The sequence below is a fragment of the Morone saxatilis genome, unplaced genomic scaffold, assembly GCF_004916995.1.
Source record: "Morone saxatilis isolate NCDOM2014 unplaced genomic scaffold, NCSU_SB_2.0 Contig3, whole genome shotgun sequence".
Lineage (NCBI taxonomy): Eukaryota > Metazoa > Chordata > Actinopteri > Moronidae > Morone > Morone saxatilis.
In genome coordinates, this window is record NW_023339873.1 from 5,759,566 (window position 1) to 5,771,963 (window position 12,398).

At 35.0% G+C, this 12,398-nt stretch overlaps 1 protein-coding gene across 1 annotated transcript; it reads left to right on the plus strand.

Moving 5' to 3' along the window:
* The first annotated feature begins 2,288 nt into the window (after window positions 1–2,288).
* afg1la (AFG1 like ATPase a) lies at window positions 2,289–9,977 on the plus strand. Its single transcript, XM_035673661.1, has 12 exons — window positions 2,289–2,408; window positions 3,318–3,405; window positions 3,492–3,593; window positions 5,361–5,491; window positions 5,640–5,739; window positions 6,168–6,226; window positions 6,333–6,415; window positions 6,503–6,573; window positions 6,697–6,797; window positions 7,601–7,741; window positions 7,832–7,942; window positions 9,347–9,977. The coding sequence occupies exons 1-12, from the start codon at window positions 2,289–2,291 to the stop codon at window positions 9,482–9,484; spliced, it is 1,245 nt and encodes a 414-aa protein (XP_035529554.1). The 3' UTR covers window positions 9,485–9,977.
* Window positions 9,978–12,398: the final 2,421 nt, after the last annotated feature.

Sequence of the window (12,398 nt, forward strand, 5' to 3'; positions counted from 1 at the left end):
TAGAAACAAAACAAGCTTTTTTACTATTTTACTATTTTTATAGACATAATGATTAATCAGTAATAATTAGTCCTACATAATATATAATAATAACCATAATAATTCTTGCTAATCTATTCATGAATATTTACCCTCAATATGCTGTAACTGGTTTATTTTCACCACTGCCTTTGTTATATGATTTTTAATAATCTTGCATTAGTGAGTGGGAAGGCTTAGCCTCCCAAAGTAACCATTGTATTTCCATTTAATTGATTTGCATATATTTGCAGTTATCCATATTCTGCCACATGAAGCGCAGAATGTCATTGTCGTGTTTCCATTTTAGGTATTTCATGACTTGGACTCATGAAAAGGTGTATGTGTTCTAAATTTAGCCTAAATTAACACCATGGGACATTATGTGTCCTCTGGATATTTCAGTAGAGACTCTGGTGGGTACAGGTTTGTTCATTGTGCAATCCTGGGATTAAGACCTTTTTTTGTATTGTCCATTAATCTAATATTAGATTTTTACAACTATTCCCAAAAGTCAATGTCTTTGAATGTCTTTTTTTCTCTAACAAACAGTTTAAAGATCAAAGATATCCAGTTTACAATCATATAAAACTGAAAAAAAACAAAACAGATTTGCTTGATTATTGACTTAAACTTGTAACTGATTATCAAAAAATTTATTTTCTAACTAACTAATTGCTAAATTGACAAATTGTTCCAGCTCTACTTGGGATAAAATACAAACAGCCTGCATATGTGCCACTGTTTTGAATAAATATCAGGTTTAATCCTTAAACAAGGCTTTTATGTTTGCTACTGCATTTCGTTACTTATTCATATCCTGCACTGCACTGTAATTGATCTGTTTTATTAAAATTTACCTTGTTTTTTTTATCATCTATTTAAAAAAAAACAATCTCTTTGTGTTTTTTAAAACATTATTACTGAATATATGTAATGTTCATTGTTGACAGTTTATCAACACAATTACAACCAAATTTTCATCACCACACTGCTTATAATTATATATATTATATATATTGATATAATTACATTATATCAATATTATATTATTATATTATTATCAACATGTATAATATCCATGTGTATACATGTATATCTGTTCAGTCATCATATTATATATACATATTATTATTATATTATTATTATAAATATTATTAATATTATCATTATATACTGTTATTAACAATAACACTACCATCATGTCATCAGTACTAAAACACTACTATTTATTTTTTTTTATTTTCCTATCTAAGTATTATTCTATTGTCTTGTATTTTTATTCTATTGTAAATTTTATGTATTTGAATGTACCTGGCTGCTATGAACGCACCCCAAGATACTCTAACTATCTATCTATTATCTATCCTATTATTATCTATCTATTATCTATTATCCTATCTATCTATCTATCTATATCTATCTATCCTTATCTATCTATCTATCTATCCTATCTATCTATTATCTATCTATCTATCTACTAATATCATCCAATAATCTTAATGTACTGAAATCGCCCCCCCTGCTGGGCTGTCTCTCTTGTGTCTTTGGTCTTTTCCTGTTAATAAGTTAACGTTGAGGACAATTTAAGCCAAGAGGTGCGTGTGCTAAGTGTCTTTTAAAGATGTCACCCCTCAACTTCACCCTGGGCTTTTAGGTTGCTTTTGGGGAAAATATCTGCTCCGAAAGCCTTAAACTCTTTTTCGAAGAGCTCTCGTAGACGAGGTGAACGAGTCCGTGGGTTGATGGGAGGTATGATCTTTTCTGCGATCGATACGGTAGCTTCACCGGCTTTTCTACCTGAAAGTCGAACTGGTTCATCTATTTGTAATTTATGATCAGATTATAAGTACTTATAAGAGAAATGGTGATTATATATGTAAAAACCTTACATGTCACTATACCACCAATTAGTATATCAAAATCCTCGCAATTAGATCCGCTATGATCCGAACTACAGTCACCTATATGGTTCAGATCAACAAAAAGAAAAAAACACACACACGACACAACCAAACCAAACCCAACACAAAACCAAACAACACACAAAAAACACACACGCGTTAAAAAAAGACAAAAAAAAAAACACCAAGAAAAAAACAAAAAAAAACCACAAGCAACAAAAAAACAAAAACACCCACAGGCCTCGCGCAGTGACCATTATCAAGCGACTTCTCTGCATCGACAAAGCTGGCTTCTTTGTTGTTGTGTCTGGAAAATGTGGCACAAAAGGCCTTAATGTGACTCCGTATGTGTTTTTTAATTTCAATATGTGTTACTACGGTGGAAAGCCCAGCAGGCGGTGGAGGAGAGCGGGTGTTAAGCGCGCCGGTACAGCGGCCCCTCTGGACTCACTAAACGGGCTGGATCAGAGACGGGTCCTGCGGGAGGCATGAAAGCACCCAAAGAAAAGCGGTGTGCAGACCTCTGGACCGCTCCCAAAACACTCGAGGATACAGCAAACACAGCAACATCCCTTCGTCCCCAAGGGTCAGAGAAGAAACTTTATTATTAATACTTTTTTTTTAATTAAATGCTGTAATTATTCTTTTTGCTGTAAATAAATGCACCTCATGTAAGGCTATGAATCCTCACCTGTTCAGAAGTTCATTTGCATATTAGGGAAGATTAGTGTAACGTAGTGTTGTGTGTTGTGTAATGTGTGTATGCTTGTGTGTGTATAATGTGTGTGTATAATGTGTGTGTGTTCATATTGTATTCAATGCATGACAATAACAGCACAGTGCTAACTGATGAACTGTGCCATGAACCCAAATAGTGAACACATTAACTGCAGGAAGTTTGTGTAAAACGAGCGATATGGATGAATTTTGAGCAGATTATTTCCTGTGAATTTAAATCAGAGGTTTTCCTGATATTCTTCTTGTACAGTTTTTTGTCTGTAGCCTGAATTTTATTAGATTTTAAACATCACACAGTCTTAATTGGCTGTTTTTTTTGGTTTTTTTTGAGAAATTCAGTGTTTTCTTCTCATTGTTCTGTTAACTCTTTGGTTGTTTTAACTTTTCTAAATCAGGAAGAGACTGTTTATTGGAGAGTGAAGTCTCTGTGAATATAGCTTGTGTTCAAGTCTTCACTGTCCTCTTACCCTGTTTATATCTTAATAATAATATAAACGTATTAATTAAAATAATGAATGAAATGCGGAGATATAGACCTACTGTTTATATTTTATATAGTTTTCTTACTGCTCAAAATCACTCTGTGAAGCTTTGGCGACCCCCAGTGGGGTCCCAACCCAAAGGTTGGGAACAGCTGTTCTATTATGGTGCAAACAGTCATTTATCAAGTGTTTCTGCCTCTTTGTCTTTCAGTTTTTCACAAAACCGAAGCCTCCAAAAGGTTACTACATCTTCGGTGATGTTGGTAAGAGAGAGATGGGCCACAGAGTTACAAACATCCATTTAATTTCTAATATTTTGTGTTTATTCACATGCTCTTTATTGTTTCAGGCACAGGGAAAACTATGGTGATGGACATGTTTTATTCATATGTTGAGACTGAAAAGAAGAAGAGGGTCCATTTCCACGGCTTTATGTTGGACGTTCATAAAAGTACGTTTACATCATGTTCGTACTGTAGAACCGCGTTTTATCCCACTGATGAAACTGATGAATAAATTAGAGATATCAGATACCACTTGTACCATTTAGATACAGGTGTGTTGTAAATATATACTTATTGATATTATTATATTATTATTATTATTATTATTATTTTCTTATTACATACCACTAACCCTGTATGTTTGCTATCATTGTTGAATGTTGCGGCTCGTAAAGGTGGAGGTAATTTACTTAATATAACTGGGTAGTTTAATGTAAAATAATATATAATAATATATTAGTAGTTTATATTTTGTATAATTCATGTGAATCTGCAAAGTAGTTAGTAACTAAAGTTATTAAATGGATGTAGTCGAGTAAAAAGTACAATATTTGCCTTTTAAAATGTAGTGCAGCAGAAGTATAAAGGAGCATAAAATGGAAATACTCAAGTAAAGTAAGAGTGCCTTAAAATTACTTGCAGTACTTGACTAACTTGCACTTCATCACTGGTTCTGATTCTAAATTTTGACCCTAAGATATTAAATTTTACTGCAAATGTAAATCAGTTTCCTTCATTACTAATAATCATTATCTGTATCAGCCCTGCAAAAACACATCGGTCAATCCTTAGTTTGTACCGAGGATGCACAGTGTCGGAGATGTGGAACATCATTTACAGTTAAGCCGAGAAGGGGTGGTGCAAATAACATTCATGTTGTCATTTTTGGGGGTTTCTTTGCTCCTAACAGCCACTAGGGGGCAACTAATGTCGCTTTAATTGAAGGCACAAATGAATAATCATCTAAAAAGTGGAAGTTATGCTCCCAGCTGCAATGTAGCTAACTTTTGATGACTTTCATTCTTATTAGGAGAGAAAATATCAACCCACATCCTCTAATGGTTGCATTTCTTCATTCTTTTCACCTTTTGGCCGTTTAATAAAAGGCCAGCTGACATCCTGCCTTCACCACACAGCTTATCCTGAGATGCTGTAATAGTTTTGTCTACAATTGCATTGGATAAAATTTAGAACATTTGCCTTTGAGGCCGAATTGCTACCACCTCATTCATTCATTCATTATTAATTCAGTTCCTAAAATCACCTGTCAGTGGTTGCAGACAACCCACAGAATCAGCAGCTCTGTGCAGGGTGACATAGGCACTGTGTATCCTGGGTAATGTTTTCAACAACAGCCAGGTGTCTTTTACCATCAGCTTTAGCTGTAACCTATATTGCAAACTCTCTATACTTTCCTGTGCACTGAAAGGATCTGAATATGTTTCAGTAGGTGTGAACGTTTTATTTGTATTACACTTTATTGTTCAATATACTGTTTTCATTTCAATACTGATGTGAAACCAACACTTCACAACATGCTACATTCAGCATATAGCTGTGGTTGTTCAACTGAGCTTATATTTCCGGTTTTAGTCAACACATTTCAGTTTTGTTACATTTAGGGCACCGCTTACATGTCATGGTACATATGAATGCTGCTGACAAAGCACTTTAAATGTGTCCAGTCAACCTCTTTCACTTCCAGGTTGTATATATTTATTCTTTATAAAAAGTTCAATATAATTCTACATTTAAAATATACAGAAACATAAAGCAAACAGTTACGAAAATTAAAAGTAGAGACGATACATTTATTAAATGTGGTGGTTTGTGTTTTCCAGTTCATGTTCATTTTAGCTCAGCAGATTCTAGTGTATTAATTTTTACTAATCCTGCAGAGCGAAGTCTAATTTCTGCGTTTTATTACTCTTTAGGGATCCATCGGCTGAAACAGAGTATGCCAAAGAGGAAAGCGGGTAAAATGGCCAAATCCTATGACCCCATTGCTCCAGTTGCTGAGGAGATCAGTGAGGAGGCTTGTCTTCTGTGCTTTGATGAATTTCAGGTAATGTTTCTACAAACCACAATACCTGTGGTGGGATCTTTTTTGTAACAGAGACTCTAAAGGAGTCTCACAGTATCTATACATTTTATGTATGCGTCATTTAACCTGTACAGTGTTTCCAATGCTTTATTTGTAACACACATTTCAGGTCACTGATATTGCAGATGCCATGATTCTCAAGCAGCTCTTTGAGAATCTGTTTCTGAACGGTGTTGTTGTTGTGGCCACTTCTAATCGTCCCCCTGAAGGTAATTGACAAGTCTTGTAACATATCACATATAATAATCTGTCCACATGCCTTCAGAAACTGTTCTCGCCGCACGACTTTTCACACCTTAGCTCAACGTTTTTATGTCTTTGATCTACATCCTGTAACTCGTGGTTTCAGATGGATTTTGGTTAGAACATAACTGAAAACTTTACTACCTCTGACTGGGGCAGTTTGCATCCAGATTCCTTCCTCAGGATGTCAACACAGTTTGATTTGCTCATGGTTGCAGTTTGCATGTCAAGAAATAAAAAAAACTTCTACACATCATTTCAAACGCATATTTTTAAAATTCCTTAGCAAGATTGTTGAATGAGACAGTATTACTACAAAAACTGGCAAATGTGACTATTAAAGTGTAAATAGCATAATTGTAGAAACAACTTATGACCCGCTCTTTTTCCTCAGACTTGTATAAAAACGGGCTGCAGAGAGTCAATTTCGTGCCTTTTATTGCTGTGTTGCAGGTAAGACAGGAGACGTATAATATCTTTTTAATTTAAATGCACCCGTTCTTGTTGTTGTTTTTGTTGTTGTTGTTGTTGTTGTTAATCACTCGTCTCTCACATGCAGAAATTTTGCCAAACTCTTCGCCTGGATTCTGGGATCGATTACCGCAGGAGGAACAGACCCTCAGCTGGAAAACTCTACTTTCTGTAAGTAAAACAGTCATTGAAAGCCAGATTGTGATCTTTTGTTTGCATGTTTTTGTGCTTTAAATGTTTCTGTTACATGAACTGCAGCTCCAGTGAGCCTGACGTAGAAGCGACACTAGACAAGATGTTTGATGAGCTGGCTTTTAAGCAAAATGACAGTAAGTGTGCTTTCAGATGACATTTGATTTAACTCTGCAGCTTATATGTAATTAGGTTTGATCTGCATATTGTAATAACTTTAGTATCATGTGGTGTACTTACGATACTGTGTTTCTCCGCAGTAACGCGACCGAGAGTTATGAATGTTCACAACAGGAAAGTGCGCCTGAACAAAGCATGTGGGACCATTGCAGACTGTACGTTTGAAGAGCTGTGTGATAGAGTGAGTCTCATGATGTGGCAAAGCTCTCTATGTGCATCAGGCTTTACTTCTATTCTGGATTGTTTGGTGTTTCAGTGGATATGCATTTTTAAAATACGTTGGTTTTGTATTCTTTATCACACAAATCAGGTTTTTCTAACACTTCTAGTGAGCGATGGCACTCAATTATCTGCATGTTATTGTATTGAATAGCCATCATCAAAAACTAAGCTACACTCCAACAGTCTGTTTTTTCTTGGTTTGTCAGTCTTTAGGTTTGGATTTCTACATACTGTTGACACAATCCAGCTATAATGCCCTTTAAAAGTTTATAAAAGTCCTTGTAATGCAAGCTTTAGATACACCAATCCAAACAGCACAGCTCACATACTGGGTACTCTGTATGTGCTTGTTGAAATGCTTCATTGAAGCTATATCAGGATAATATTGAATTGAATATTAAAACATTAAATCTTCACGGCTGCACTGTGATATCAAATAGAAAAAAACCTTTTTACTGTACTTCAGACCCAGCCTGCTTGGTGTCTGTTGAAACACTGGCATCTCAACCAGAAGTTAAAACAAAGTTAAACAGGTTTGAACTGTTCTTGGTTGTGTTTAAATGACTCACAGGTGGCTCTGTCGTGGCTGAAGTAAAGACAAACTCATAAAGCCACAGGTTTCTAGTAAACAAGCATTTTCAGACAAAGTTTGGTTTTATTAAAATCCAGGAAATGTAAAACATGCAGCAACTTAAACCAGCTTGGTGCGCTTTGAGGCTCAATAAATACAAGCCATAAATGGTTTGAATGTAAATGTTTCAGCCTTTAGGGGCCAGTGACTACCTGGAAATGTCCAGGCTGTTTGACACCATCTTTATTCGACACATTCCTCTGCTGACGCTGAACAAGAAAACTCAAGCCAGGCGGCTCATAACGCTGGTGGATGCCCTCTACGACCACAAGGTACGCCGCTGTTATCTGCTCCTACACTTAAACACCAAACGTTAGCTTTTTATTGTTTGGGACTTTTCTAACTATATCCTCCTGTTTCAGGTGCGGGTGGTGATTCTTGCAGATCATCCGCTGGAGGATATTTTCGTACAGGATGGTGATCACAGTCACGACGAGAGCCACATTCTGATGGACGATCTGGGGCTGAAAAGGGTGAGAGCTCCGACTCTGTTTTTACAGTTAAACCTGTTTTTCATGTTGGGCGTGTACGGTCGTAAATGTAGATAATTAAACCGTCGGTGTATGAAGCTAAAAACACACAGCTCAGAGTAAGCCAGTCCACTTTGTTGTATGCATTGAAAACTTCTTTTAACCAGTAAGTCAGTCTGTTAGTGAGTATTCATTTCTTTCAAGTCAAGTAAAGCTATAAATAACTTAAAGTTAATACCTCTGCCAAGAATGCACAATCCTATAAATGTATTCCTTTAATAATAGATCATTCTGAATCGGCATTAAAGTAAATACAATGATAAACTTTTGTGGGTCAGATTGTTTAAAGTAAGTGCATTACTCTGGATCCACAGATTTTCCTTTCAACCAAATTTCTTTCAAATCTCTTAACAGGTTTTTGAGATGTTCTGCTAAATAACTCACAAACTACTCAAAACAAACTCAGATTGCCTTATTCTGATTTGTTTCTTTGTTTTTTAGAAGCAAATTATGAATCCTCAGAAACTGTAGTGTTTAATCTTCTCACAGCATCTCTCTCAGATGCATTTCCTGTTTTCGAATAAAAACCAGCTTTCGAGGTTCAGATCACAGATTTATGGTGCCCCAACTTTGTTTATTTTTAACTGTAAAAAATAAATAAAATTGAATGTTGAGGGTCTCCCCCCGACCTAAGGGTTAACATGCTGACTGCAACACCTCCAGATCAATTCCACCCTTTGTTGCATCTCTCCCTCCCTCATCTGATAAAGGCATAAAATGCCCCCCAAAAAAATCAGAATATAAAATTGCCTAAACCTAAACCAAAAAAATTAATAAAAGCATAAAGACAAAATCATTAAACATATTAAATGTAAGCAGAGGTGGCAAAAGAACATACATTGTTTACTCAAGTAGAAAAAAAAATGACTGAACTTCTGAATTAACTTCTTTACTCACGTAAAAGTGACTCTCAAATGTACTCAAAGTATAAAAATATTTTCTTGGTTTCTCTGGAGGACATCTCTACCGGCTGTTTCTCTGCAAAGCTAACTGAAACTTTAAATAGGGTTTGAGTTTCCCTCTCGACTGTTTTGACATGTCTGTGTGTGATACGCACTGGTATTAAAGTGCAAAAGAAAAATAAATAATAATAATAAATGAATAATTCCCCTCAAATGCTTGTCAATGTTTCTGAAAATGTAAGGAGTAAAAAGTACAGATATTTGTGTTAAAAATGTGTAAAAGCAAAAAGTTAAATGCTCAAGTAAAGTACAGACACCTGGAGAAAGGACGTAAGTACAGTAATGAAGTATTTGCACTTTGTTACTTCTCAGCTCTGAATGTGTGAATGCAATAATGAGTTTCACTAATCTATTTAATTCAATTTAATACCCTGTGGTTAAACAGGAAGAAGCCAGTGGTTTGTCCATCTTCAGCGGAGAGGAGGAAAGGTTTGCCTTCCAGAGGACAGTGTCTCGACTCACAGAGATGCAGACAGAAGAATATTGGGTAGAAGGAGACAGAAGCTCAAAGTCAAAGGTGTAACAGTTAAAAACAAAAACAAAAAAACAGTCGACCATGTTACACAACCAACAAACTCCGTATAAACTCTAATCCTCTCTGCCAAAAAGAGCCCAGACTGAACACTACTCCTACTCATCTTATCCAGCACAAACCCAATGGGACCGCTCAACAGTGTGTGCAAGCGTTGTACAGAGAATATTTATTGAAATCTTAAAGCCTTTTATGACTTTATTGTGACATTGCACTTTACGGATCATTTTTAAGATAACCTTTAGGGGTGTCATATTGCTTTTAACTCAGGATCATAGTGGTCCAACTGTATTTACTTTTATAAACCTGTAGGAAACAGCTGGACGACTTTTGGAGACGGATTCCCTAAAGGACTTTTCTGAAGATTTTAAGGGACATTTTAATCTCTTTTGAGCTACATAATGTTGATGAAAATACATCTCAATGAGTTGGATGTGATTGTAATGCAAGCCTAAAATACAGTGGCAGCAGATTGGTTCAGGGATTTAAAGTGTTTTCTTTGTGATGAGTTATGTGGATGGTGCCTGTGAAACGAACAATAATTCATCAGTATTTTCATTTGGCGAACAAAAAGGAAACAAAAGCGGTTTCACAGGAAGCGTTTTACTTCCAGGCTGCTGTTTTCTTCTGTCTGTCTTCATAAATGAAACAACAACGGTTCGAGTGTTGGAGTTGGTTGAGGATTTGCCAATTTACATACATCTTTTCTTTATTTAAACACTTAGCCTTTTATAAAGAACAAAGTAGCGTGGGCAGTGAAGCGAGAAAAAAAAGTGTATCTCTTATACAAACACCAAAAAAAAGTGTTATTGTTCCAGAGAGACAGTTGGTGTTTTTATTTAGTCGTTATTATTTGCAGAAACTAAATCTTAAGTCTTTTTTTTTTTTTTTTTGAAGTTTCAGTTTCATATTGGATTATAACTGCCTTCAACTGTGAATCAAATGTTCTCATAACTTCTTCAGTGTCAGTGAGGTCATATTCCTGATCAGATTTAATGCTCACGTGAAAAAAACTGTTGTAAAATGAGTCTGAGTTATTAATTTAGCTCAATCACATATTTGGCTTTAAAATCTGTACAGCACGTCTGTACCCTTGGTCTTCAGATCTTTGCTGTCATATAATATTAATATTGATGGGCAATATGGTTGAAATCAATATTTTTCTAATATTAATATATCAAAACATGGCAAATGTGTGAAAAATTATATATAAAAGAATCAACTTTGTTCCACTGTAATGGATCAGATGTAAAACAAACACCCTGATGACTCAAGTTGTTTTTTATTTTTTATTTTAATCACAATTTAATGTTGTAAAATGACTGTTATGATCATCTATCAAACTTTATGTCACTAATTATTTAACTTGGACATGAGTGAATGTTATTGGAGTTGGCTACTGTCTTACAAAGCCTTTAGTTTGGCTGTTATTGTCGAATCAGTCATTCATTTCTTCATTAGAATTTCCTTTCAATCTCTTTTCCCTCATTAGAAAAAGCTTCTTAAGTTGTTGTTGCAGAGCTGTAACCATGATTTTACAGATCCTGAGTTACAACTACTAATCCTCGATGGTGAAGCTTTCTTTCCATTTTATTTGTTGGTTTAACTTTTAACGTTTATATTTATCCAGATGCTGATTTAAAGCCTTCTCCACTTTATCATTCTAATGACATTAATACACAATGTATTATTTTTTTTTATTGATTTGATCAGTCATTAATTTAATCAGCCTTTAAAACTCATCATTTGTTTTATGTGTGTAACTGTGGAATGACTTCAGGTCATTAAAAGACACGATATGATAATCAGCTACAATATAAGTTGCAGTAAGAAGATTAAATATCCAGAATTAGCAGAATTTTAAATGTCTTTAAAATTACCATTTAAGACAAACCTATTGACACTTTTATTTTTCATTCTTTATATTTGTAAAGCTCCATATTATTATCGAGGAAACTGAATCATCTCATAGTATTTTAAGGAAGATTAAAAAGTATGTTTAGCTTAGACTCAGTTATGTTTAAATTTCACTATTTTTCAGAATCTGTTTTATTACCAAGTAGGTTTCCACACAGAAGGTATATAAGTTTAGAACAATAAACAAAGAAAATATAAATATAGAGCTTTACAAGAATGTACAGTGTGACATATGATGATACTTACAATGTGCGAGATATAATCCAAGAGATAGAAACAGGCTATGAGAGATACATTTGATAGAAATTACAATTTAATTGGATTTTTTAATTTAGCAGGTACAATGAAATTGTACCACACAACATTTCTGTTAGTACAGTAACGAACTGATACTCAACACTTCCTTCTTGTCATACTATTTAAGTCTGTAATAAAGCAGAGGGACAACACTGTACATGATTGGAAATATATTGATAATATAGGACCTCAAACAGACAAATTTACTCAAATTGTGTTTGATTTTTTTTTGTTTGATGGTTTATTTAAACATTTTAGACATTTTATTCTTTGTTGTTTATTAAAAATGAACTGTTCTCAGTTGTTTCTAAAACCCTGGTTATGATCTGTGCTTCCAACAGCAGACTTTTAAAGCTGTTGCACAAAACCTAATGAAGAAAAATAAAGGACAGGTAAGTACTCATATTGTCACTTTAACTCCAGTGGATTTTAATATTTAATTCAAGCTGCAGCCTCCATCAGCAGCAGCAGCAGCAGTATTGAGGAGTATAATGACTCCTTATGGTCCTAGTAAAGGTGTACACAGTGATGTCACTGGCTATCTCCATACTGTCACTTTAATTTCAGTGCAGTCCAGGGGGCAGGATCGTGTGCTTTTCTTTTTTTCCTCCTCCTCCTCCTCCTCTTCCTCCTCTTGGACTCAGAGCGTTTGCGCCAACCAACCAACCAACCGCAGCAGCAGCAGCAGCAG

Bases quoted from the DNA above. Each gene is read 5' to 3' on its own strand.
- afg1la (XM_035673661.1), top strand. From the start codon at position 2,289: ATGTGTTACTACGGTGGAAAGCCCAGCAGGCGGTGGAGGAGAGCGGGT. The intron at 6,227-6,332 runs GTAAGACAGGAG...TCTCACATGCAG, and splicing joins CTTTTATTGCTGTGTTGCAG to AAATTTTGCCAAACTCTTCG. The intron at 7,742-7,831 runs GTACGCCGCTGT...CTCCTGTTTCAG, and splicing joins ATGCCCTCTACGACCACAAG to GTGCGGGTGGTGATTCTTGC.